The 25,558-nt window shown below is 56.0% G+C and overlaps 1 protein-coding gene across 2 annotated transcripts in view; it reads left to right on the top strand.

Annotated features, from left to right (window-relative positions):
• SLIT3 (slit guidance ligand 3) overlaps positions 1-25,270 on the top strand; it is a 529,219-nt gene extending 503,949 nt beyond the window's left edge. For both annotated transcript variants that reach the window (XM_037057739.1, XM_037057738.1), the window contains exons 27-36: positions 2,673-2,770; positions 11,074-11,213; positions 12,450-12,543; positions 13,067-13,204; positions 14,579-14,819; positions 15,662-15,792; positions 20,156-20,310; positions 21,560-21,845; positions 22,766-22,974; positions 24,757-25,270. In XM_037057739.1, the coding sequence (XP_036913634.1) occupies positions 2,673-2,770; positions 11,074-11,213; positions 12,450-12,543; positions 13,067-13,204; positions 14,579-14,819; positions 15,662-15,792; positions 20,156-20,310; positions 21,560-21,845; positions 22,766-22,974; positions 24,757-24,992 (1,728 nt within the window). In that variant the 3' untranslated portion in view covers positions 24,993-25,270. The remainder of the gene's footprint in view (positions 1-2,672; positions 2,771-11,073; positions 11,214-12,449; positions 12,544-13,066; positions 13,205-14,578; positions 14,820-15,661; positions 15,793-20,155; positions 20,311-21,559; positions 21,846-22,765; positions 22,975-24,756) is intronic.
• The last annotated feature ends 288 nt before the right edge of the window (positions 25,271-25,558 follow it).

Here is a 25,558-nt window from a genome sequence, read left to right as displayed (position 1 = left end):
CCAAGCTTGTGCATGTTTAGCAGGCTCCTGGGGGGGGGGGGGCAGTGGAGGTGGTGGAGAGCTTTGCTGCTGGTCCGAGGACCATGCTGTGAATGACAGTGTCTCTGAGCTGCCTCCCTGGCCCTGTCTCAGAAAGGGGTTTCCAGTGGGAGAAGCTGGTCCAGAGCCTAGCCCTGCCCTTCACACACACACACACACACACACACACACACACACACACACACACGAGTGGGCGGGCGGGAGAGGACCAAGGACCATCCCGAAGCTGGTGAGCTCGAGCAAAGTGAGGCTGAAGGAAGCTGAACTGGGGTCATTAGCCAAGCTCCGGCAACAGCGATGGTTTCCCAAGGATGCCTCTGACAGAAACCCCCACTCCAGGCTGGACTGGCATATAGTCCAGTGCGAGGCTCTGCCTCCCGGCTTTCTGCACCTGGCCCCACCCCCACAGGGATCCGCCTGGAGTCCCTGGTACTTGAAAGTTCCCGGAACCAAGAGGCTGGCCCAGGCAGGGGTTAGGGAGTCCCTACCATGACCTGCTCAGGGTTCTCCAGTCAGGACCTCCATGGCCCATTCATTCAACACACACACACACCACCACCACCACCCCTCACCAAAGACCTGCAGAGTCCTTTAATCACCCACAGTCAGCCCTGCCTCTGACCCCAATCGTCATCGTCATTGTCATCGTCACAGTGGCTCTTACTTATGGAGTGGCCATGACACCCCGGGTGCCGGACATACATGTGATTTCTAACCATCTGTCTACTGCACAGGGCGGGTATAGTTAGTCCCCTCGTATAGATGATGAGAACAAGGCTCAGAACTAGTCACTTCCTCCGGGCACTCGGCCGCCGGACTAGCACGAGCTCCCAGCTCTGCCTGACTCCAGAGCCGAGCCCGAGGAGGGCGGAAGGTATCCAGTGGGGGCTTGGGACTGGATGTCCGGCCCGCTGCTGCCTTTGCCTCTCAAGGTGACCTTGGACATGCCGTCTCACTCCCCAAGTTGGCCTTCCCGGTCTGGGAAAGTGGGGGGCAGGACAGTCACACTCGCCTGCCAGGTGGTTGGGAATNCACTTCCTCGGGGCACTCGGCTGCCGGACTAGCACGAGCTTCCCAGCTCTGCCTGACTCCAGAGCCGAGCCCGAGGAGGGCGGAAGGTATCCAGTGGGGGCTTGGGACTGGATGTCCGGCCCGCTGCTGCCTTTGCCTCTCACGGTGACTTGGACATGCCGTTTCACTCCCCAAGTCGGCCTTCCCGGTCTGGGAAAGTGTGGGGCAGGACAGTCACACTCGCCTGCCAGGTGGTTGGGAATGTCACCTGTGATTGGGACGATAAAACCCTGGGCACGAGGCCCAGAGTGGAAACTGCTGGGTGCACCTGAGTGAGAGTGAGGATTGCCGTTTCCACCCCACTCCTACCTCCTGGAAGCGCTCCTGGGTTGCTCTGGCTTAGGATGAACCCAGGTCCCCCACCCCGTCCCACACCACCTACAGTCTCCGCCCCTCCCAGAAACTCTCGACTGGCCCTTTAAATGCCTCAGGGCAGGGCGGGAGGCAGACACCCTTGGGCTGCTGAGGCAGCAGGAAGCAGGCAGTCCACAGCAGAGTCCTGAGCCCCTTTGCCAGTGACTTCCCCCACCAGGAAGCCCAGTACACTCCATCAGAGGCCCTAGAGGCAGCAGAGAGAGCGGATTTTCTCGGGCAGATGGTGAGCAGGTGGTGTGGCAGGCCGGGGAGGGCGCCTGCGGTCACCCCTGCCTGGCAAGGGGCCCGCAGCCCAGAAACCACACAGCAGAGGCCTCCCCGGGGCCCATAGGTGCTCCAAGGGGCTGTTTGCCAGGACTGGGGCATGGTGCTGGTCCCTGGGACGCTGGGGTCTGTGCTGGGGCCTGTGCTCAGCCCCTCCTCAGGGCCCACACCCCTGCTGTCCCTTCTACTGCAAAGTTGTCCCCTTCAGAGGAGCCTGCTTGGAGAATCCCTACCCGCCCCAAACTCTCTCACACAGGGCTTCTCAAGCTGGCCTAACATTAGAATCACCTGCAGGACTCAACATAAATCCCAGCACCTGGGCCTGCGTCCAGACCAGTCAGAGATGACTCTCTGGGGGGGCGTCACCTAATCAGGTCGAGGATTGTTGGCCACACCCAACTCGGGGACTGTATTTACCCTCAGCGAGGCTAGTGACAGTAACATCTATGAGCACGCGCAGCACGCCTCCTCTGTGCTAGAGGCGTCACATAGCGTTAGGCACCTTCTTATAGGAAAGGTCCGGTTTAATTCTCGTAGCAGCACAATGATCTAGGCTTACAGAGGTTAAAAGGCTTGTACAAGGTCAAGGTCAACCAACCAGGAGGAGGTGAAGCTGGAACCTGAAGCCAGGTGTCCTGCACCCAAAGCCCATGCTGCTGCCCTGTGGTGTTGGAGAGAGAGGACGACATGGGTTCTGGGCGCCCAGACCTGAACTCCCCGCGTCCCTCCCCTTCTCACTGTGGAGGACCCCGGAGCAAGGGCTCCCTGTGCCTGTCTCTGGGTCACACTGCAGGCTTGTCGCAGGGCCTCCCGCCATCTCCCCCCGCCTCAGCCCAGAGGCACTGGAACTCTCAGGGGGTCTCCTGGCTCCTGGCAGCCACTGACCACCTCCCTGCCTGGGTGCTTCTCCCTCTCCCGCTCAGGGCAAAGACTGCACCACGCCCATCAACACCTGCATCCAGAACCCCTGTCAGCACGGAGGCACCTGCCACCTGAGCGAGAGCCACAAGGATGGGTTCAGGTAACCGCTGGCCCTTGGGCCCTCCCTCCCTCCCTCCCTCCCCCAGGGCCTCACGGCCGCCTGAAGAGGCTCAGCCGTTCACTAGGGCTCCTGTGCCCACACTGGGCCAGGCCCTTTGTGGGAGTGATTTCCAGGCTCCTCCTGGACTGTCCCTCTGTGTGGGGCAGAAAGTGGAGGCAGCCCAGGGATGAGTCCTTTGCCTGAGGCTGCACAGGTAGTAAGCGAGGGGACGGGGCTCAGATCCGGTAGTCTGTCTCTGCAGCCAGGAGCTCTCAAGGCTGCAGCGGCTGCCTGAAGTCAGGGAAGGAGGGGCGGGGCTCAGAGACCCAGCAGCCTGCCAAGGCCACCACTCTCTCCACTGGGTTGTCAGTAATGACTAGGAGGTGACACTGATTACCTGCTCCTGCGTGCCAGGTTCTAGCTAGTCATGCATGATCTCATTTGAATCCCCGCAGTGACCCTATCTGGTACTGGTAGGTATTGTCCCCATTTAACAGGTGAGGAAACTGAGGTGCAGAAATTGATTTGCTCTGGGGCACATGTCCTGACACTTGTTCTTGAGTCTTCCCACCCCACCCCTTTTGTCCCTGCACTCAGAGCTTGGGGATAACGGGGAGACAAATGGGATGGGGTGTGATGTACAAACACAGTGGAACATTAGCACTAAAAAGGAGCGAAATCCTACAGTTTGCAGCAACATGGACGGACCTAGAGGCTACTGTGCTCAGTGAAATAAGTTGGACAGAAAAAGATAAATACCATGTGAGTCCACATGTAGAGCCTTTTAAAATCAAAAATGAACAAATAAAAACCAGCTCATAGAAACAAAGAGCAAGCTGATGGTTGCCAGAGGGGAGGGGTGGGGGATGGGAGAGAAAGGTGAGGGGGAATGTAGTCAGTGATATCCTGATAACGTTGATGGTGACGGTCCCTGGACTTAGTGTGGTCACATCCCATATACACAAATGTCACGTCACCGTGTTGTAGACCTGAAACCAATGTAATATCGAATGCCAACTATAATTCAGAAAAGAAAGGAGAGAGTAAAGAAAGGGAAGGATGAAAGGGAGGAAAGAAAGAGCGGAGCCCTGGCTGGTGTGGCGCAGTGGATTGTGTGCCGGCCTGTGACCCCAAAGGTCACAGGTTCGATTCCCAGTCAGGGGACATGCCTGGGTTTCGGCCCAGGTCCCTGGGTTGGGGGTGAGCAAGACTCTCACATATTGACATCTCTCTCCCTCTCTTTCTCCCTCCCTTCCCCTCTCTCTAAAAGTAAATAAATAAAATCTTTAACAAAAAAAAAGAAAGAACTAGAGGAAAGAAAGAGAAAAAGGGTACAAGTCAGTTAAGGTGTCCTCTTCCCTGTCCTAGGAGTGGGCCCTCTGGACCCCTGCCAAACCCAGGGCGCCTTCCTGCTCCCTGCCTCTCCCCCACCCCATGCTGCCCTCAGATGCTCCGTTTTCCAGCCCAGGACCCTCTGACAGAGCTCGGAGACCGGCAAGAGCTGGCTCCTTTGGCTCCCCAGTGAGCCCATGGGTTACGAGGCAAAGGAAGGGGCCCCATGCTCAGCTGTGTGCAAATGTCTCAGAGCTCGGGTTGCAGATAATTAATTTTCAGAGGCGCCCTGGCCAGGGCTGCTGTGTGGTCTGGAAGGAAATCAGGTTCTGGGCTCCAGGTTCCCCTCCCCAGGGCACCCAGCCCACCTGCTTGTCCACCTGCCAAGCCAGCCCCACCAAACTGTGACTCTCAAAAGAAGAGAAAATCAAGGCAGAGCTCATTTTCCTGCCTGGAGCGGGCCAAACCACCCCTGCCTCTGGCTGAGAGCAGGGACAGGGGTCTCACAGTGGGGGTGTCCTCTGGTCCCCCACCAGGAAACACACCTCCAGGACAGAAGCTGGGCTCTGCCCACCCCACTGAGGGATGGGGGTCAGCAAGAGGGAGCAGCCACCCCCACAGGGAGGAGGGACACCTGTCTGGGAGGCCTTGCTCCCTTCTGCCCACCTGCGTCAGTGCCCAGGGCGGCCCCAACAAGCACCACAGGCTGGTGTCTTGGAACAAGAGCACTCTCTTCCAGTTGCAGAAGCCAGAAGTCCAAAGTCAAGGTGCTGGCAGGGCCCAGCTCCCTATGAAACCCTTAAGGGAGGATCCCTCTTGCAGCCTCGGGTAGCTGCCAGCCGTCTCTGACATCCTTTGGCTCGCAGCTGTGTCAGTCCAACCTCTGCCTTCACATGACTGTCATTGTCGTAGAGGGACAGCCGTCCCGCTGGATTAGGGGCTCGTGTGACCCCAGTATAGCCTCATCTTAAATGACTACATCTGTGATGACCCTGTTTCCAAAGAGTAAGGTCGCACTCTGAGGGACTTGGAGTTCAGGCTTCAACGTTATCTTTTTGAGGGGACACGGTTCAGCCCCTACGCTGCTTATGAGTCTGAATTCTGGAAGCATCATGTACCTCCCCGAACAGATGCTTCTTCAGTCTTGGGCATTGTCTGGTCGCCAAAAGAGCAGAGGCTGGCAGAGCTGGCTGGACAGGAGACCAAGACCAGGGAGACGTGACTGCCCTGCGTCCTCAGAGCTGACCTTGACACCCTGCCAAGGTTTCCAGGGTGGGCAGAGCACATGTCAGCCTCCTCCCACCCTCTGTCCACTCCATGAGCAGCCCCCGTCCCTCGACCAGCCACCACACTCCACCTCCGCTGTCCCAAGGCCCAGCAGACGGCCAGAGGAAGTCATTTCAGGAAAGCAGACAGCACCATGCTTTCTGACCTTTGAACACCTACCTCCCGTTCGGCTCTGAAGAAATAGCCTCTTTCCCGAACACCCGGGGTCCCTAACAGAAGAAAGGAATACGTCATCTTACTCTGCCCATAGTGCAGGCCCAGCGACCCGCTGGCCTCTCATAGAGAAGGTGGCCTGGTTTGGGGAGAGAGTGGCCTGGTTTGGGGTTGTCAGGGGAAGGGAGACCCTAGAAATCTACTTCCTGTGAGTTGACCTTGTTCACTCAGCCCGACCTGGATCGTTCTCTGGAACAGAGGCCCGGAATTCCAGGAGTGGGGCTGGCACACACACTCACAGATGGGGTGTGGACACCACAGGAAGGGCAGGCCCCACAGCGGGCTCCCGCACTCAGGCCCCGCCCCTCCTCCCTGCCCCGCCTCTGTCCTTTCTGATGTACCTAATCCCGGGGACCTAACCAAGGTAGGCGGAGGGTGGCGAGTTGAGGTTCTTATCCAAGAGATTCAACACTTCGGAGGCCGGCTAAGGAAATGTGCCATTGCCGATCTGTGCGCAAGGTGCTTTTTTACATTCAATATTATTTTGCACAAGTTTCCGGTGTACAGCATTGTGGTTAGACAATCATGTACTTTATTGACAAGTGTTCCCCTCCGATATTTCCAGTCCCCACCTGGCACCGTATATAGTTCTTACAATATTGTCGACAAATTCTCTAAGCTGTACTTTACATCCATTTGACTATTTGGTAACTACCTTTATCTTTCCCAGTCCTTTGTCACCGGGTCCTACAACCCCCTCCCTTCTGACAACCATCCGTCTGTTCTCTGTGTCTGTGAGTCTGTTTCTGTTTTGTCTGTTCGCTTATTTTGGTCTTTAGACTCCACATATGAGTAAAATCACATGCCTTTCTCTGTCTGACTGACCTCACTTAGAACGATATCCTCTTGGTCCATCCACAACATCACAAGTGGTAGGATTTCATTCTTTTCATTATGGCCGTGCAATGTGTCATCGTATCTAGGTGCCGCCTCTTTCTGATCCGCTCGTCTATTGGTGAGCACGTGGCTGCGTCTGGGTCTTGGCTACTGTGAATGACGCTGCGGTGAAGTAGGGATGCGTGTATTCAGTCGCGTTAGTGTGATGGGTTTCTTTGGATACATTCGCAGAAGTGGAATCACTGAGTCATAAGGCAGTTCCATTTTTAGCTTTTTGAGGACCCTTCATACTGTTTTCCGCAGCGGCTGCACCAGTCTGCATTCCCACAGGTGGGTGAGGGTTTCCTTTTCTCCACGTCCTCACCAACACTTGTTTGTGGACGTATTGATGGTAACCATTCTGGCAGGTGTGAGGTGACATCTCAACTGTGGTTTTCATTTGCATTTACCTGATGGTGAGTGACATAGAGCATCTCTGCATATGTCTCTTGGCCATCTGTATGTCCTCTTTGGAGAAGTGTCTATTCAGGTCCTCTGCCATTTTTTTAATTTGAATTGTTTGGGTTTTGGTGTTGAGTTGTACGAGTTCTTTATAAAGTTTGGTTATCAACCTCTTATCAGATGTAGGTGAATTATCTTCTGCTCTTTAGTAGGCTGTCTTTTTTTTTATGGTTTCCCTTGATGTGCAAAAACTTTTTAGTTTGCCCTGGCTGGTGTAGCTCAGTAGATTGAGTGCGGCCCTGTGAAGCAAAGGGTCGCTGGTTTGATTCCTGGTCGGGGCACATGCCTAGGTTGCAGGCTGGGTCCCCGGTGGGGGACACATGAGAGGCAACCACACACTGATGTTTCTCTCCCACTCTTTCTCCTTCCCTTCTCCTCTCTCTCAATATAAATAAATAAAATATTTTTAAAAGTTTTTAGTTTGATGTAGTCCCATTTGTTTATTTTTTTCTTTTGTTTTCCTTGCTCAAGAAGAATATCAAAGAAAATGTTGCTAAGGGAAGTATCTAAAATTTTATTGCCTATGCTTTCTTCTATTTTGAGTTATTCTTATATACGGTATAAGAAGGTGGTCTAGTTTTCTTTTTTTGCACATACCTGTTCAATTTTCCCAATGCCACTTATTGAAGAGACTGTCTTTTCCCCATTGTTTGTGCTAGCCTTCTTTGTCCAATACTAACTGACCATTTAGGCCTGGGTTTATTTCTGGGCTGTCTGTTCTGTTCCATTGATCTATGTGTCTGTTCTAATGCCAGTGCCATGCTGCTTTGATTACTGTGGCCTTGTAGTATAGTTTGATGTCAGGTAGTGTGATACCTCCTACTTTGTTCTTCTTTCTCAAGGTTGCTGTGACCATTCAAGGTTTTTGTGGTTCCATAAATTTTTGGATTATTCTAGTCCTGTGAAATATGCCATTGGTATCTTGATAGGAATTGCATTGAATCTATAGATTGCTTTGGGTAGTATGGACATTTTATTGGTGTTAATTCTTCCTACCCATGAACATGGCATATGCTTCCACTTACTTTTATATTCAAATTATTTCTTCAATGTCTTACAATTTTTTGAGTACAGGTCTTTTACCTCCTTGGTTAAATATATTCCTAGGTATTTGGGGTTTTTTTGATGCAATTGTAAATGGAATTGTTTTCCTAGTTTCCCTTTCTGATGGTTTATTATTAGAATACAAAAATACAAACAATGTCTGGATATTTATTTTGTATGCTGATACCTTACTGAATTCATCTATCAGTTCTAGTAGTTTTTTGGTAGAATCTTTGGAGTTCTCTCTCTCTCTCTTTGGGGGGTGGTCTGGGTGATCTACCCATTGATGTCAGTCGGGCATTAAATTCCCTGCTATGACTGCATTACTGTCGATCTCGCCCTTTATATCCATAAAGATTTGCTTTACATACTTAGGTGCTCCTATGCTGGGTGTGTTAATGTTTACAAGGGTTATATCGTCTTGTTGGATTGCTCCCTTTATCCTTATGTAGTATCTTTCTTTGTCTCTTTCTATACCTTTTTAAAGGTTATTTTGTCAGATGTAGGTATTGCTACCCCCAGCTTTTCGTTGTTGTTTCCATTCGCATGGAGCATCTTTGTCTATNGATACCTTACTGAATTCATCTATCAGTTCTAGTAGTTTTTTGGTAGAATCTTTGGAGTTCTCTCTCTCTTTGGGGGGTGGTCTGGGTGATCTACCCATTGATGTCAGTCGGGCATTAAATTCCCTACTACGACTGCATTACTGTCGATCTCGCCCTTTATATCCATAAAGATTTGCTTTACATACTTAGGTGCTCCTATGCTGGGTGTGTTAATGTTTACAAGGGTTATATCGTCTTGTTGGATTGCTCCCTTTATCCTTATGTAGTATCTTTCTTTGTCTCTTTCTATACCTTTTTAAAGGTTATTTTGTCAGATGTAGGTATTGCTACCCCCAGCTTTTCGTTGTTGTTTCCATTCGCATGGAGCATCTTTGTCTATCCCTTTACTTTCATGCTGTGTGTGTCTTTCCTTCTGAGGCGGGTCTCTTGTAGATGGCATATACGTGGGCCTTATTATCCATTCAGCTACGCTGTGTACTTGGATTTGAGCATTTAACCCATTTACATTTAAGTTGGTTGTTGCTAAGCATGTATTTCTTGCCATTGTATTCCTATGTTTCCATAGTTATTGTATAACTATGTTTCTCCTTTTTCTTTTTTTTCTTTCTTCTTCGTAAAGAAGTCCCTTTAGCATTTCTTGCAGTACTGGTTTGGTGGTAATGAACTCTTTTAGCTTTTCCTTGTCTGGGAAGCTCTTTATTTCTCATTCAGTTTTAAACGATAGCCTTTCTGGGTAGAGTCTTGATAGTAGATCCTGGCTTTTCATCACTTTGAATATTTCGTGCCAGTCCCCTCTGGTCCGAAATGTGTCTGTTGTGAAAGCAGCTGACAGGCTCATGCAAGCTCCCAGGTAGGGGACTATTTCTCTTGCTGCTTTTACAGTTCTCTCTTTCGCTTTAGCTTTTGCCATTCTAATTTTGATGGGTCTTAGTGTGGTCCTCTTTGGGTTCATCTTGTTTGGGACTCTCTGAGCTTCTTGGATGTGTATGTCTTTTCCCTTCACCAGTTTAGGGATGTTTTCAGTCATTATTTCTTCAAATACCATATTTTTGCCATGTGTAATATGCACCCCCATTTTCATGTGCATTATTCACGGGGTTATTATGCTCATGGTATGTAATCATTATACCCATGAATAATGCTCATTCTTATTTTTCCCTTAAAAAATTTGGGCAAAATACAGAAAGTTCCCAATTCCTTGCTCTCTCTTCTTCCTCTGGCACCCCTAGGGTGTGGGTGTTACCCCAGAGATCCCTTAAACTGTCTCATTTTTTAAGAAACCTTTTTCTTTTTATTGGTCCAATTAGGTGTTTTCTGCTACTTTGTCTTCCAAATAGTGGGTTCAGTTCTTTGTTCTGAATAGCCTGCTGTTAATTCCTTCTAGTGTATTCTTTATTTCATATATTGTATTCTTCATTTCTGACTGGTCCTTTGTTATGTTTACTATCTCTTTAAGTTCTCACTGACCTCATCTAGTCTCTCCCCAAATTCCTTGAGCACCCCCATAACCATTGTTTTGAACTCTGTATCTGGTAGATTACTTGCCTCTATTTCATTTAGCTCTTTTCGGCTGGGGTGGGGGGGTGGGTTTCTCCTGTTCTTTCATTTGGGGCATGTTTTTGAGATCGGTGCTGTTTTAAGCCGAGCTCACCAGAAAGCTTTGATGTTGGCAAGACAGTGGTCCTCCCAGCCCACCCCCTTATCCACCAGATGCTGGAGAGGGCCCAGAAGTAGCAGGAACTCCCGGTGGAAATGGCATCCCCGAGGAAAGGTGAAGAAGGCAGGGCTTTCTTTCCTAGGACGAAAGCTAGCGAACATGTGTGAGCACTGTCTATGTGCCATGTGTCCTTCTAAGCGTTTTACTTACATGGTCTCCTTTTATCCCCACAACCACCCTGGGGGTCAATAATGTTAGCTCAGCCAACAGATGAGGAAACTGACACTTGGGACTTAAGTAAACCTCCCAAGGTCCAATGCTGGGAAGTGGCAGAGGTGGACTTCCTTCCCAGACGAGAGAGCGAATGTGGGCAGAGCCTGGTCTCGGCCCCTGCACCCTGCTCCTGCTAAAGACTCGTGGTTGCTGTTCTCCCACAGAAAGTCACTCAGAGGGGGATGGTTGCTGTATTTTCTTTGTCTGCAAAAGAGACTGTCCGCACATGAGCCCTGGAAAGAGAGGCCTAGAGGACAGCTGGAGGGTTTGAATTATACCCAGGAAAGCACGACCACCTGGAGGAATGGCGAAGGAGGCAGTGCTGGTGGGGATCTCCCCCAGGGACAGGGCAGCCAGCCAGGGCCAGGGGAGGTTAACTATTTCCCAGAGATGGGGCTCAATGAAATGGCTCCTACGTGCCTGAGGGTCTTCCTGTGCAGGACCCCAAGACCTCATGTGCCCAAAGTGCGGCCTCGGACCTCCATCCAGAGAGAAACCTGGCTAATGACACACCCCGAACCTTCTTCTCTGCCATTCAACCCACCACATCCTGACCCCGGTTCCCCTCCTCCCCACTCTCTTCCTCCCCAAAGCTGCTCCTGCCCCCTGGGCTTCGAGGGGCAGCGATGTGAGATCAACCCAGACGACTGTGAGGACAATGACTGCGAGAACAACGCCACCTGTGTGGACGGGATCAACAACTACGTGTGTGTCTGCCCACCTAACTACACAGGTGAGGCCCCGGACGCCCGAATGGGGGTCGGTGTACTGGGTGGCAGGGCAGGGTGGCGGGTACCAAATAACACCATTTCCTCAGCTTTTTCCAGGGCTGGGAAAAAGGAATTCCTTTTTCCAGGAATTCAGACAGAGGCCTGAATTCCTAAAATGCCACAGGGGCTTCCCAAAGGCCCTCTTTGTTGTCCACCCCTCCCCCTTCCACCCCAACAAACCAGTAGCGCCTTCCCACTTTGGAGCATGTACCCAGGGCCCTCCCAGCTGTCTGTTCATTTAGCTGGTGGCCATCCCCCACTTTGGGAACCTGGAGACCCAGAGGTGCTTGAGGCTAGCAGGGAGGAACTTGTGTTTATACACTGTTCAGGTCCAGTCAGCCTTCTCTGGAAATCTACTTTCCAGGGCTGGGCATGGAAAAATGAGCAAGACAGAGTTCCTTCTCTTCAGAAGCTTCGTCAGCAAGTAGAGAGAGGGAGACGTGTTCAGTAGAATGAGAATGCGAACCCTGGAAGCCCAGGGGCTCGTGGGATCACAGGGAAGGAACCTAACCGGGTGGAGAATAAATACACGCTCCCACGAGAGACTGCTCCCCAGGATGACCCCTGTCCCCGCCCCACCCCCGACCCAGCCCCTTCACTTCCTATGTTAACAGCCCCTGGTGAGGACAGGAGAATGTACCAGCAGTTGTAAAGCAAAATGCAACCAAGTCACGCAGACACAGCCTGCTTTGTTGTGGGATCCACCTCAAGTGGCCCACTGCACACTGGAGTTCTATAAATTCCATAGAACTCCATTCTACGTGCACCCCTCCAAGCAGCCTCTGGGCTCCCCCACATTCACCGGTCACTCGTTCCGCTCCCTGCTCTATGTTGTGACTGCCTGCGTATTTGTAGGTCTAGGCCGTGGCGGGGACAGGACTGGTACCATGTGTCCCAGCCCCTGGCATGGCGCCTCCCACGCAGGAGGTGGTCAGTCAGCAGTGCGGATGAAACCCAAATAAATAAACACAGCCCAAGGTCCGGACTGACATCCGGGGCTTTCCTCAGCCTCTGAATGATCGGGCAACACGGCCGAATGATGGGGCTGGGACGGTCCCAGGAGAGATCCCGGAATCTCCCCGGTACCCCTGATGGGGAAACGGAGGCAGAGGTAGAGAAGGGAAACTCCAAGAGACTGAATTCAGGGCTCATCACGTCCATGGCCAGCTGATGCCTGAGTTCTCTGCCCACCCCCACAGGTGAGCTGTGCGACGAGGTGGTCGACCACTGCGTGCCCGGGCTGAACCTCTGTCAGCATGAGGCCAAGTGCGTCTCGCTGGACAAAGGGTTCAGGTAGGGCTCGACCTCATGCCCCCGGCACAGGGTCCGAGGACTCTGCCAACAGGCTGGGTTTGCAGCGGAGGCTCTGGGGCTCCCTCCTTCTCCCTCTCCCACCTTCCCCACTCCCTCCACACATCTTTCTTTCCAGGGCGAGTAGGGTAGAGCGATCCCACTGTGGGAAAGCCACATCAGCTCTCTCAGAGCCCAGGTCTCCCCCACAGTGGAGGAGTTCCCACGCAGCGTGTGGGAGCCCCCCAAGGGGCGCTACTGAGAGAGGTCCGCACAGTGCCAGCACAAAGCGAGCACCAAGCCCATGTCCGTTCTGTGCAAGTGTAGACGCGAGCCCAGATCTGTGATTCCAGCCTGTGCCCCTCAGCCAGGCCCCTGAGAGTAAGATGCCCCACGCAGGCAAAGCAGGCACGCAGGGGCGGACATGCAGGGGCCAGGCTTCACAGAGTCTGTGAGGGCGGAGCGGGTCGGCAGGCCGCCTGGGAGGCAAGGGGCAGTCCGACAGCCCGGCTCCTCTGTGTTCCAGGTGCGAGTGTCTCCCTGGCTACAGTGGGAAGCTCTGCGAGGTGGACGTCGATGACTGCGTGGCCCACAGCTGTCGCCACGGGGCCCAGTGCGTGGACGCAGTCAACGGCTACACATGCACCTGCCCCCAGGGCTTCAGGTATGGCGGGGGGTGGGGGATCCTCAGGGAAGAGCCAGCCGGGTCCCAGTGAAGGGGCAGACCCAGCCCTGGAGCTGAGCAGCCCTAGCCCGGGGTCTGCATGGCACCTGATTCCCCACACTTTCCTCGGCCCTTCCGGGTCCCCAGCAGGTGTTGCGAACCCTGCTGTGCCCATGGGGAGCAAGGCTACCCAGGCCAACTCCAGGCGGAGTTGGACCAGAGGTGTGTCAAGCTTAGGCGTGATTCCATCTGATGGAAGGTGTCACCGCCTGGGAGCCCAGCTGGCAGGGTCTGGGGAGCCACATGGCCATTCTGGCAGGAATCTGCTTTCTGGGCCGCAGAACAAAGCCAGTGTGGTGTCCCGGGGCAGAAACACGGGGGCAAATAGCAGGGCTTGGGGTCAGTCACCAGAGCCAGGGACACCAGACGAGAAAGGGGAGATGAGGAGGCTCTGGCCGGGCCACAGGAGACGCCTGTGGAAGGGGAGGCCTGGGCTCCAGCCCAGTGCCCACACTGGCTGGATGGGAAAGGGCATGGAGTAACTGGAAGGGAGGCAGGGACCACGCTGCAGAGGGCGGGACTGGGGGACAGCTCCATGTACAGCAGTGCCCATTGGACGGCTCAATTCCAACTATGCAGATGAGCCTGGGGACTGGGAGCCTGGAGACTGGGAGCCTGGAGGGAAGCAGACGTTCTGAAGGCCAGTGGCCCGGAAGCCCAGCCTGCACCTGAGGCTTGTGGAAGGGAAGAGGTTCCCGAGCTCCACCTCAGAGCTGGGGCTGAGCGCTGGGGTGGGGTGAAAGGGCTGAGCATCCACGCTCTTCATGACCTGTTAAAATCGTGGTAAAAGACACGTGACGTGAAATTTCCCATCCTAATTAACCCCTGTGAGTGTGGGGCCCAGTGGCAGGAAGACTCCTCGCCCTCCCCTCCCCCCAGCCCCTGGCCACCACCCTTGTGCTTCCCATCCCTACAGATGAGAGCACTCTGGGGACCTCGTGGAAGTGGGGATCATGTCGTGTTTGACTTTCGCGACTCGCTTATTTCACTTAGCACAGGTCCGTCGCCTGTGTCGGGCTTCCTTCCCTTCTAATGATGGATAACACCCGGCTGTGTGGCCACACCGTGCACCGTCTGTCCTGTGGGTGGACAAGAATGTGCACTTGTAACAAGTTCCTCCCTGGTGACTCCGATGGTGCTGACACGTGGGGACCTGCACGCTAATCCAGCAGGAGGGCCTGGGGGACTGGGGCTTAGTGAGGGGACAAGACCTGCCTCAGTCCCTGGCAGGGCAGGAACCAGGCCCGTTCCCATCTCACCCCCCAGGTCTCTGCCCGGAGCTCTTAGGCTAACTCCCTCCTTTCCCCCTTTCAGTGGGCTCTTCTGCGAGCAGCCCCCGCCCATGGTCCTGCTGCAGACCAGCCCCTGCGACCAGTACGAGTGCCAGAACGGCGCCCAGTGCATCGTGGTGCAGCAGGAGCCCACCTGCCGCTGCCCCCCAGGCTTCGCTGGCCCGCGCTGCGAGAAGCTCATCACCGTCAACTTCGTGGGCAAGGACTCCTACGTGGAACTGGCCTCCGCCAAGGTCCGGCCCCAGGCCAACATCTCCCTGCAGGTGAGCCCCGCCCTCCGGCCCTGGAAGGACCCAGGCTCTGCTTGCAGGAGGGCAGCCATGATGCCCAGGTCGTCGCCGTCCTGCGCCCTCCCCTGCAGCATCGCTCAGGACTGGGGGACAGCTCCGTGTCCGTTTTGGGGGATCTGGGCCAGCTCTGTCCAGGAGCCCCGGACCACTGCTGACCCGCTCTCATGGTGAAGGCAGCCTCCACTTCAGACTAGTCAGAGAACCCTGCCCCTCAGTGGGCCGCAGACGGGCTCCCCTGGGCAGCCGCTTCCGGAGCCAGTGCTCCTCAGCCTGGGCATCGCAGGAGAACCCGCGGAGAGCGCCCCATGCTGTCTTTGCCTGGGCCCCACCCCAGAGACTCACGGGGCTGGGGTGCAGACACCGGTGTTTTAAAAAACTCCCCAGATGACTCTCAGCACAGTGCTCAGCCTGGCTCACAATACACTGAATTAAATGGCAATACTTAGCATTCAGTTTACCATTACTATCGCACTTTATACAGAGACTGAGGCCGAGAGGGGCAAGGGCTTGGGTGCGATCAGTCCGTCGGTGGAGGAGCTACATTAGAGCTCAAGGCTCCTGGCAGGCAGGCAGGCAGGCAGGGAGAAGCGTAAAATGATGGGCGCTAAGTAAATGTCTGCTGAACCGAGTCGCTCCATCGCATTTGCCGGGGCGTGAGGCCAGGCCTGTCTTCCGGGAGCCGAGGGCCCAGACCCGGGAGGACTCTGGCAGGAGAGCTGAGGTCCTTCAGGAGACGCCACCTGGAAGCCGTCTCTGTGAGGGGGGATGGGCAGGGGCGGCCTCAGGGGAGCCCTGACCTACGTCCCTCTCCCCAGGTGGCCACTGACAAGGACAACGGCATCCTGCTCTACAAGGGCGACAACGACCCCCTGGCGCTGGAGCTGTACCAGGGCCACGTGCGGCTCGTCTACGACAGCCTGAGCTCCCCGCCCACCACGGTGTACAGGTGAGACGCACAGCCACGCCCGCCGTCGGCCGCCGGTCAGAGAGACGCTGCGTGCGGGGGGAGGGGGTGTCTCTGATGCCTCTTCTCGCCGCCCCCCACATACACACTCTTCCTCCAGGGGGGCGCAGAGGCAGAAAGGAAGGGGCAGGAGATGACACCTCATTACCATAAGATAAATGGCCAGCTGGCTACTGCGGGAGCCCGAGATCCAATGGGAAGGGGCTGCTTAATGAGATGCCCTTTTCAAAATGTCATCCTAATCTTTTATTAGTTTAAGAAAGAAAACAGGGGCAGACTAGCGTGCAACTCAAGGGAAGACATTCCAGAGCTCCGCGGGGGTGGGGCTGCTCCTCACAGTGACTCTCAAGCCGCTCTGAAGGACAGTGCTCCCTAAACGCAGTCCTGCCCACAGTCCCACCCCCCACGCACATGGTCAGCCTGCCAGCCCAGCACACTGCTCCACGTCAGTGGCCAGTCTGCTCGATTTCAGCTTCATCTTAGTGATACCCATGAGGTCACAGACGTGCTAGTTGGCCTTCATGGCCTGCTTCAGGTAGGGGCCTGGCTCTGTTCACCTGTCTCCACAAAGGAGAGGGGACCCTGGGCGAATACACAAACGAGACCACCTGAGCCCCTCCCTGCCCCAGGGTCTCCTCTCAGGGGACCAGGCCTGCACCAGGCCTCAGTCCCCAGGCTTGTGGGAGGGGCTTTAGGCTTGAACTTATTATTTCCTACCCACAAGGCCAAGGGGCTGAAGAAGTTGACAGACTTAGGGAAGGTGGGCTGGGGGTCAGTAGAGACTGGTGGGGACTGCGGTGGCCTCCAAGGCACCGGCTTTGTCCAAAGGGACAGCTGATCTCAGCTGCTGCAGATGCTGCCGTGAGGGAATACACAGTTTCAAGAGAAGCTAGAAATTCGGGGTTTCTGTGTGAAATACCTCCGAGTTTAAATACGGGCCACTTTGAAACACCACATGAGAGCTCTACCTGGCCACAGCTCCCTGAGTCTTTACTACTCAGTGCCACCGCCCCACCCTCTGCCCAGGCCTCTGTCTCATCTGGTCATCACCACCAGCCCAGGCAAGCACCTCCACTCCTGAGACAGGGACCACAGGGACCACAGGGACCACAGGGATGGGGAAACCTGACACTCAGACCAAGTCCTGGCCCCGCCCCCACAGGTTTGCAAGTCAGAAGTGGGCAGAGCAGGGACCCAAACCCAGGTCAGGCTCCCACTAATCCCGCTCTCCCACTTGCTGGGGCACAAGGGAGTGAGGCACGGAGAGCAAGAGACACCCTGGTCCAGAGTAGGGGATGCTGCAGGGCAGCTGTGGTCTCGGGTATTGACTAAAATCCCAGAACTCTGTTGCCACGACACTGTCGCCACCTTGTGGCCACAGCAGAGGGTGCCCAGCACCCGAAAAGACTATTCATCAGGCAGGAGCCTCGGGTCCTTGGACTCAAGTCCTGCCTGGTCACCTTAAGTCCCCTTAAATAAGTCCCCTGTCTAAAATGGAGAAAGCATTAGCCCTCCCACGTGAGTTGTTAGGGTTTAAATGAGAGAGAGTCAGTCAAGGGCTTAGCATGGAGTGGCACAGCTGGCCCCTGTTAAGGGCTCACCATGTGCCCTGGGTCATTTTTGAAGACAGAGGAGGACTGGACGGGCCACTCTGTCTGACACTGTCCTCCTGCGTGCCCCAGACCAGCCACCGTCCTGGCCTGGCGCCCCCCGTGGCCCCTGCCCTCCAGGCTCTCTTCCCCTGGCTCCGTGGGTGAGGAGGGAAGCCCTTAGAGCCCCCACTGCCTCTGAGGTCCCCGAATCTCCCTCCAGGAGACCCCGAGACAGGGCTCAGGGCCGCCACAGGAGCGTTTCTCTCAGAGACGGCAGTGGGGTGGTTTCGCTGGTTTTCTCCCCAGCTGCTTCTCTGCCTTGGCAGCAGCAGGGCCGTGTTCCCCACGGATAGTTCACTTCAAAGGCCCAGGCTTTAAAAAAAAAAAAGACAAGGAGCCATCCTGGTTGGCAAGATGGGGGTGAGAAACCACAGCCTTCGGGGCCACCACCCAAGACCTCCAGGGACCCGCCATTGGCAACCACAGGCCTCAGGACGGATTTCACAGGGACGCCAGCAGTGGGCTAGGAAGGCAACAGCCTGACTGCCCAGCCCGAATGGGCACAGACAGGGTCCTGGGGGTTCGGGCTCAGTTAGGGGAGTCAGGATCAGTGATCCTGACTTTGAACCTCAGCCCCACCACTTCCTAGCTGGGGACCTTGGTCAGGTTACCTAGGTTCCCTCCCTTTAACATGAGCTCACAGGAGCGCATGCCACAAAGATGGTGGTGAGCTGGTGGGAGCTGAGGGGAACGCAAAGCCCAGGCAGGAGTGGGGCGAGTCAGGAGTGGGCCTCTCTACAGTCCCCTGACCTCCCGCCACACCCAGATCCTCCAAGCCCAGGGTCAGGGTCAGGGTCAGGGTCAGCTCCTCATTTCTTCCTTTCTCTGAGTGCTTGCTAGGTATCAGCCTGCTAGGTATCAGCCTGTGCTGCCAATTAAAAGCCAGTGAGGTCACCACCGTCACCACGCCCACCATACAGAAGCATGAACTGGGGCTCACGCAAGTGGTGTGACTTGCCAGGGTCCCTCAGCTGAGCACCCTGTGTGACAGCAGACCTCTGCAGCCCTGCGCTCTCCCTTGTGGGCGTCGGGGGAGGGCCTCCCTGGGGCCCGGCACTGGGTCAGGGCAGCAGCGGGTGGCCACTCTGTCCTTCCTGCTCCCAAGGCTCCTGCCACACCACTGCCTCCAGGCCTGGGATCCTCCAGGCCACACAGCAGGGCCTGGGCTGTTGTGGGGTGAAGGGAAAGAAGGGGCCAGGCTTGGAGCCCACCAGCGGCTAGAAAGGGTTCGTGGCGTGTGTTCGCCGTGTCTGTAATGGGAAGGCCGCGCCCAGCCTCCCCGAGTGTCCCGTTGGAGGGGAACACCGTGCCCAGGCGCCAGAGTTACAGCCTCTCTAGAGCTCCCTCTGGACAGGTGGCTGCCCAGCAGCTGCTTAGGCACCTCTGGGGATGGGGAGCTCATTTGCATTCAGGACAAGGTCAGTTTACAATGTGGTCTGGGGCTAGAGCTGTTTCGCTTGTGTGTTTAGAAAACACGGGGGAAGGCTCAAGGTCAGAAGTCTGTGGTCTCTGCCTCCCCCATACAGGGTCTGGGGGTCCGGGTCTCTGCTTTGTCCTTGACTCACTCCTTGGAGGAGCTGAAAGCTCTGAGATAGAACAGCACCCCTTTCTGTGGTTTCTCGGTGCTGATATCACAAAGCCAGAGGCCCCGTGGACTCTGAGCCACTGCCCCCCCCCCACTACCCTGTCCTGGCCAGGCCTCCCCAGTCAGCCGCTCGTTTGACTCAGAGGGAAAGCTAAGAAAGCGTGAGCTTTGTGCGGGATGGCAGCCCGTCTGTCCTGTGAGCCACGGATCCCAAGCGCCCGGGACAACGGGGTTCATAGCAGATACTGGGTGGGTGGGTCCGTGTGAGGAGAGGATTCTTGGTGGATTTGGAAGGGTCCTGGGCTCCTGCCTGTCCCCTTGACACCACTCTCTCCCAGAAATCAGCACTAGAACAAGGTCACTGGGTTGGTAGACAGTTGTAGGTCCTCATTGATATTAACGTTCTAAGTAGCACCATTAGCAATGGCTCACATTTCCCCAGGACTTAGCCTACAACGCGCCTTCGAGTAGCCCCTCTGATCTGGTCATCACGTAACTCTGTGGTTATGCTCTCCTTTTTCCGGACGAGGAAGCTGAGACCAGAGGGTTCTCTGTGACTGGCCTCAAGGTCTCCTGGAGTCAAGTTCATGGAACAATAGCTTTTTAACACACACTGATTACTAAGCTTTATTAGCCAGTACCTGAAACTCAAATTTTTCCAACGTTTGAGTCCCCAGTCAGTATGGTCTCAATGTTAAGTTTACCAAAATTGGGAAGTATGCTTACGTAAGGGAACACCCCTGTCCTTAGGGAACACATAGAGGGCATCTAGGGATAAAGGGCCACAATGGGTGTGACTTACCTTGAAATAGTTCAGGAAGACCCCATGCACATGCGTGTGTAGGTAGGTATATATGTATACACGTGCGTGTGTACAGATAGAGTGACAGAGCGAGAGAATGAATAATGAAGCAAACAGGCCAGTAGGGGAATCTGCCTCTGTGGGAGGAGGTGTTCGTTCTGTTCACATTTTTGCAACCTAACGTAAGCTTGACATCATTGGTAAATAAAAAGGAAAGGACATGCGGGCCCTGGCAGCCCGGCACAGAGCCGTGCCCAGCCTTGGGGGGCACTCGGCAACCCCGACTCTCCTCTCTCTCCTGCCCAGTGTGGAGACGGTGAACGACGGGCAGTTCCACAGTGTGGAGCTGGTGATGCTGAACCAGACCCTGAACCTGGTGGTGGACAAGGGGGCCCCCAAGAGCCTGGGGAAGGTCCAGAAGCAGCCGGCCGTGGGCATCAACAGCCCCCTCTACCTTGGAGGTAAGCCCCCCGCCCCTGCCACCCCTACCACTTCTGCCTCTCACCACCTGCCCTCTGTGCTCAGGCACCAGCACGCAGGCCCTCTGGCTGGAGCTCCCATTTCCATCGAGGCATCAACTGCCAGAGCCAGTCAGGGAAGCCCTCCTGGAGGAGGTGACAACCAAGCTCAACCCTAAAGGGTGAATAGTTAGCCAGGGTGTGGGGAGAAGATGACAGGAAAGAGGGCAGAGCTCCTTCTGAGAATGACAAGTTGTTCAGGGGCGATGAGGGAGAGGAGATGGCAACAGGCTCCAGGCCCTTCAGTCCACGGGCTTCAGGTCACACTTCCTGTGCTCTGACACCTCCTCCCGCTGTGTGAGGCTTAGTTGACGCATGTGAAAGAAGTTGTCTGCGGCAAAGGTCCTATCATGGCCAGAAAGAGAAGCAGCAGCTAGTGCGGCCGAGCCTGGGGCTGATAGTTCCCAAAGGGTTATGTGAGCGGGTGGTGGGGGTCACCAGGACTGCTTGTCTGACAGAGAGAGAGACCCCAAAGTTCCCCGCAGGGAGCCCGCTCTGGCTGTTAGTAGCCGCTCCGGCGAACACCCTTGACCCAGAGCTGCCCCAGAGGGCACGCAGCTTCTCTCAAAGCTCCACTGATGACGGCTGCGCCCCAAACCCTGGCCCGCGTGACACCAGCAGAGGCCTGGCAGGGGCAGCGGGAAGTGCGTGCCACGCACCTCTGCCTGGAGCCAGTCCTTCCACACCCAGCCAGGGCGGCCACACAGCCGTGGGTGGCCAGCTCATCTTTCTTTCTCTAGAAGCCCGAAGTATGGATTTTTGTGGGATGTCTTCTGTATTTAAATAATGGCAACAAAGTCCAGGATTTTTTTTTAATTTATTTTTAGAGAAGGGAAGGAGGGAGGGAGAGAAACGTCAATGTGTGGTTGCTCCTCATGTGCCCCCTACTGGGGACCTGGACCACAACCCAGGCGTGTGCCCTGAGTGGGAAGTGAACCAGCGACCTTTGGTTCACAGGCCAGCACTCAATCCACTGAGCCACACCAGCCAGGGCTAAATTTGTTTTTTAAAGAGTCGCAGCCCGGGGGACAAAGAATGCACATCCGTGCATGAACAAGGTCCTGGGGGGCCCAGGGCCGCGAGCACTTAGCCAAGGAGCCCATGAGGAGCTCACTGTCTCGCTCTGAGGGGAGGTCTGGGAGGGTCTTCAGGCCCCACCCAGCATCCCACCCACAGGTGCCCCCCCCCACAGGCATCCCCACCTCCACGGGCCTCTCGGCCTTGCGCCAGGGCACCGACCGGCCGCTGGGCGGCTTCCACGGCTGCATCCACGAGGTGCGCATCAACAATGAGCTGCAGGACTTCAAGGCGCTCCCGCCTCAGGCCCTGGGCGTGTCGCCCGGCTGCAAGTCCTGCACCGTGTGCAAGCATGGCCTGTGCCGCGCCGTGGAGAAGGACAGCGTGGTCTGCGAGTGCCACCCCGGCTGGACCGGCCCGCTGTGCGACCAGGAGGCCCTGGACCCCTGCCTGGGCCACAGGTCAGTGCCCCGGGCGCCTCGAGCAGGCACTGAGTCCTGGCCCCAGCTCTGCCCCACCAGAGAGTGGGCGCTGGTGCCGCAGGAGGGACCGGGTCGGACGGCAGACAGGCCCGTGCAAGCGTGGCTGCCCCGCAGATCGGAGCAGGGCGCCCCTTGGGGCGGACGCAGCCCCGTGGGCCCGTGGGCCCGTGCGAGGCTCCAGGTGTGTGCCCAGCACGGCCGAGCCACGTTTTGCGCTTAGTCCTTTGTGGTTGACAGTTACCGAGGGCCTACTGTGTGCCTGGTGTGGTGTTAAAAGTGAGACGCTCAGAATCCCAGTGTTGAAACAGCTGAACCAGCCAAAAATAACGCCAGGGCCCAGACTGGTGATTTGCTTGGTTGAACAAGTGGGGAAGCGATACTGTAAACCAGAGCCCTGGGCGGAGATCAAGGGCTTGTGCTTCCCGAGCAGCTCTGGGGGCGGGGGGAGTGTGTGTGTGTGTGGCCAGAGTGAGCACGTCGGCAGTGAACCCTGGCTCTCACCACCCTCCTGGGGGAGACGAGGAGAACATGGGCATGGAACCAGTTTCTGTGCGAGGTGGGGACAGCAGTCGAGGGGACTGGACAGAATGAGACCGGCGCTGGCTGCTGTGCGAGCCGGCGGCACTGCTCCCGGTGGTGGACGGTGGTGGTATCAGCATCAATTAAGGTTGCAGGGCCGTCGGAATGCTTAGAGGATGCTTAGATTCTCCCAGCTGCGGGGTCACCGCTGGCAGGGGCACTGGGTGATGACTCGCAGACACCCGGCTCCCACGACGCTGGGCAGTGTGTGTGTTTGAGGCAGGACTGCTGCTCAGCCGCTGGGCCGGCGGAGGGCAGAGCACGGGATGGAGCCAGACCCACAGACGGGGTCCCCTTCTCACCCAGTCCTCTGCCCACAGCTGCAGCCACGGACAGTGTGTGACTACCGGGTCCTCTTACGTGTGCAAGTGTGCCGAGGGCTACGGCGGGCCCCTGTGTGACCGCAAAAACGACTCTGCCAACGCCTGCTCGGCCTTCCGATGTCACCACGGGCAGTGCCACGTCTCAGAGCAAGGGGACCCCTACTGCCTGTGCCAGCCTGGCTTCGGAGGGGAGCACTGCGGACAAGGTGGGTCCAGTGTCCCTCAGAGGCCGTGGGGCCCCGGCCTCTCTGACCTACACCGACATCTGTCCCACTTTCCTGCCCCCCTCTCCTCCCCTCCCTCTCGGTTCTTCCTTCTCCCCTCTGCCTTAACTCCTCTCCCCAACCCCTGCTCCCCTCTCCCGTCTCCACTTTCACCTCCCTTCTTCCCTCGTCCTTCCCCCAGCTGCCCCCCCACTGCACTTCCCTCTGCTCCCCTCTATCTCCTCCTCCTTTTCTCCTTCCTCTTCCCTGTTTGCGCTCCCTTCTCATCTCCCCTTTCCCTCCTCTCCCTTCTATCCCATCCCTTTGTCCTTCTCCACCCATCCTCCCTTCCACTTCCTTCTACACACTCTGCCCTCCCCAGCCGTGTGCCCTCCCGAGGCCATGCTTTCAGAACTCCCCCACGGCCCAGCCCGCGATGTGTGGGCTTCCGACCAGCACCCCGACTCACCTGGGAGCTTTAGCGGATGGCATGGCAGCCCAGACCTTCCGAGTCGGAACCTGCAGCGAGGCTGAGACCCCCTCCCCCCCACCCCCAGGCTCCTAGACATAGGGAACTATTTCACACACCCACCTGAAATAGTATTCTTAATCAAAATTGTGTTTTAAATGTATTAGTGTACTTAGAAGTGATTCCAGATTTCACAGCACGATGGGCGTGCTGCTGTCTCCCTTCAGCCGGTCACCCAGCCTGTGCACTGCTGGCCACATGTCCCACAGCCCCGTCCTCCCCGGTCCCCTCTGGACGGCCTCGTCAGCTTACAACGTTGCACCAGGCCTGATGCTCACATTCTAGCACACTAACCACACAAAGCTTTAAAATGCACACAGCCCATACCACCAGCCTGTGAAGGGCAGGAAGAACAGGGAAACTGAGGCTGTGTGGCTGAGGCTTCTAGCTCTGCGCCCACCAGGGTCCTCAGAGGGTCTCCCAATGCAGTGAGGACGAGAGGGGACATGAGGAGCCAGGTCAGGGTCCGGAGGAGTCGAGCAGACTTAGACTCCCCCACCCCATTATTTCTAGAACTTTTGGAAAAGCTCCCCCCGAGCTCCGTGGCTCTCCACGGAGTAGTAACTCCAGTTCCACATCCGGCACCATCTGCCGGAAACACCCGTGGCTCATGACAGGCTCCTGGGCTCAGTGCCCCCGTGTAGACATGTCCCATTCCCCACCAGCAGCCCCTCACTCCCTGTTAGCGTCTAGACCGCACCACAGGGACGGGTGGAGGTGGGGCCAGGGCCACCTGGAACCCACCCTCCACAGTGCAGGGAGGTGGGCTCAGCTCTGCCAGAGCTGAGGGGACCCAGCTGTAGGGGTCCCCAGCTGTAGGGGACATCTCCTGGGTGTTGCTTTATGATTGGCTTTTCATTTGGATTTTAAGCATGTGGTACAAAGCTTGGACACAGTCTGTCTACATCTAAAGCTTGGTCTTTAAGTTCCTTAAAGGAAGGGACCAAGCCTGCGGGGCAGACACTGTAAGGTTGGGAGGCAGACAAAATAAATGGCTGGGTGGGGAGACAGATGCATGCATGGATGCACAGGTGTGGGGGTGGGGGAAGATGACTACCTAGGAGGCAGAGGCAGAGGGGCCTCGATGTGTAAGGGTAGGCACGTGGGGGGGCAGAAGAGCGTGTTGAGCGGATGTGTGTGCGGGAGATGATGCACAGATGAGTGAGGGACAGGGAGCCTCGAGGCCTGCGTTGCAGGACAGCCTCCCTCCCAAGCCACTGGGGCCCTGACCTGACCTCTTCTGCCCGCCGCCGCAGAAAACCCTTGCCTGGGGGAGGTCGTCCGCGAGGTGATCCGCCGCCAGAAAGGCTACGCCTCCTGCGCCACGGCCTCCAAGGTGCCCGTCATGGAGTGCAGGGGGGGCTGCGGGCCCCGGTGCTGCCGGCCCACCCGCAGCAAGCGGCGGAAATACGTCTTCCAGTGCACGGACGGCTCCTCGTTCGTGGAGGAAGTGGAGAGACACTTGGAGTGTGGCTGCCGCCCCTGCTCCTAAGGCCGCAGCCACGGGGGACGCCGCCGGGGTTCGGAGTCGAGTGGAAGCTGGAGAGAACAAGAAGAAAAGAATATTAAGTATATTGTAAAATAAACTAAAAATAGAACTTATTTTTATTATGGAAAGTGACTATTTTCATCTTTTATTATATAAATATATCACGCCATCTGAGATCTGTACCATACAGTGAGTTATTTTTACTGTTTTGTGTTGTGTATTTGTCGTGTTTTTATAAACAGCTGTTAAAGATTTTAAGAGAAAAGACTAATAAAAGTGTTTTAAAACAAAAGGATAAGAATGAAGAGGCGCAGGCCCTGTCTGCAGACACGCAGCCTGCCCCTGAGCACGGAGGAGGAGCAAGTTTTACTTTCCTTCTCCGCTAAAGGGTTTTAAATTCTGGTGGTCACTGTCCAGGACGCTCATTTCGCCCAGGAGAAGCTGCTGGGCCCTGGCCTTCTGGGACCCCAAAGATCTCAGCCGCTGTCTGCCTGGGGTCCGAACCCCCCGCAGGCCCCACTCCCTTTCCCAACTGGCCCAGGGCCCGTCACAGAAGGATCTGAACTCAG

Source organism: Sturnira hondurensis, unplaced genomic scaffold (genome assembly GCF_014824575.4).
Source record: "Sturnira hondurensis isolate 20B ecotype Veracruz unplaced genomic scaffold, ASM1482457v3 Scaffold0009733, whole genome shotgun sequence".
Lineage (NCBI taxonomy): Eukaryota > Metazoa > Chordata > Mammalia > Chiroptera > Phyllostomidae > Sturnira > Sturnira hondurensis.
This window is presented reverse-complemented; position numbering and strand designations above follow the sequence as displayed.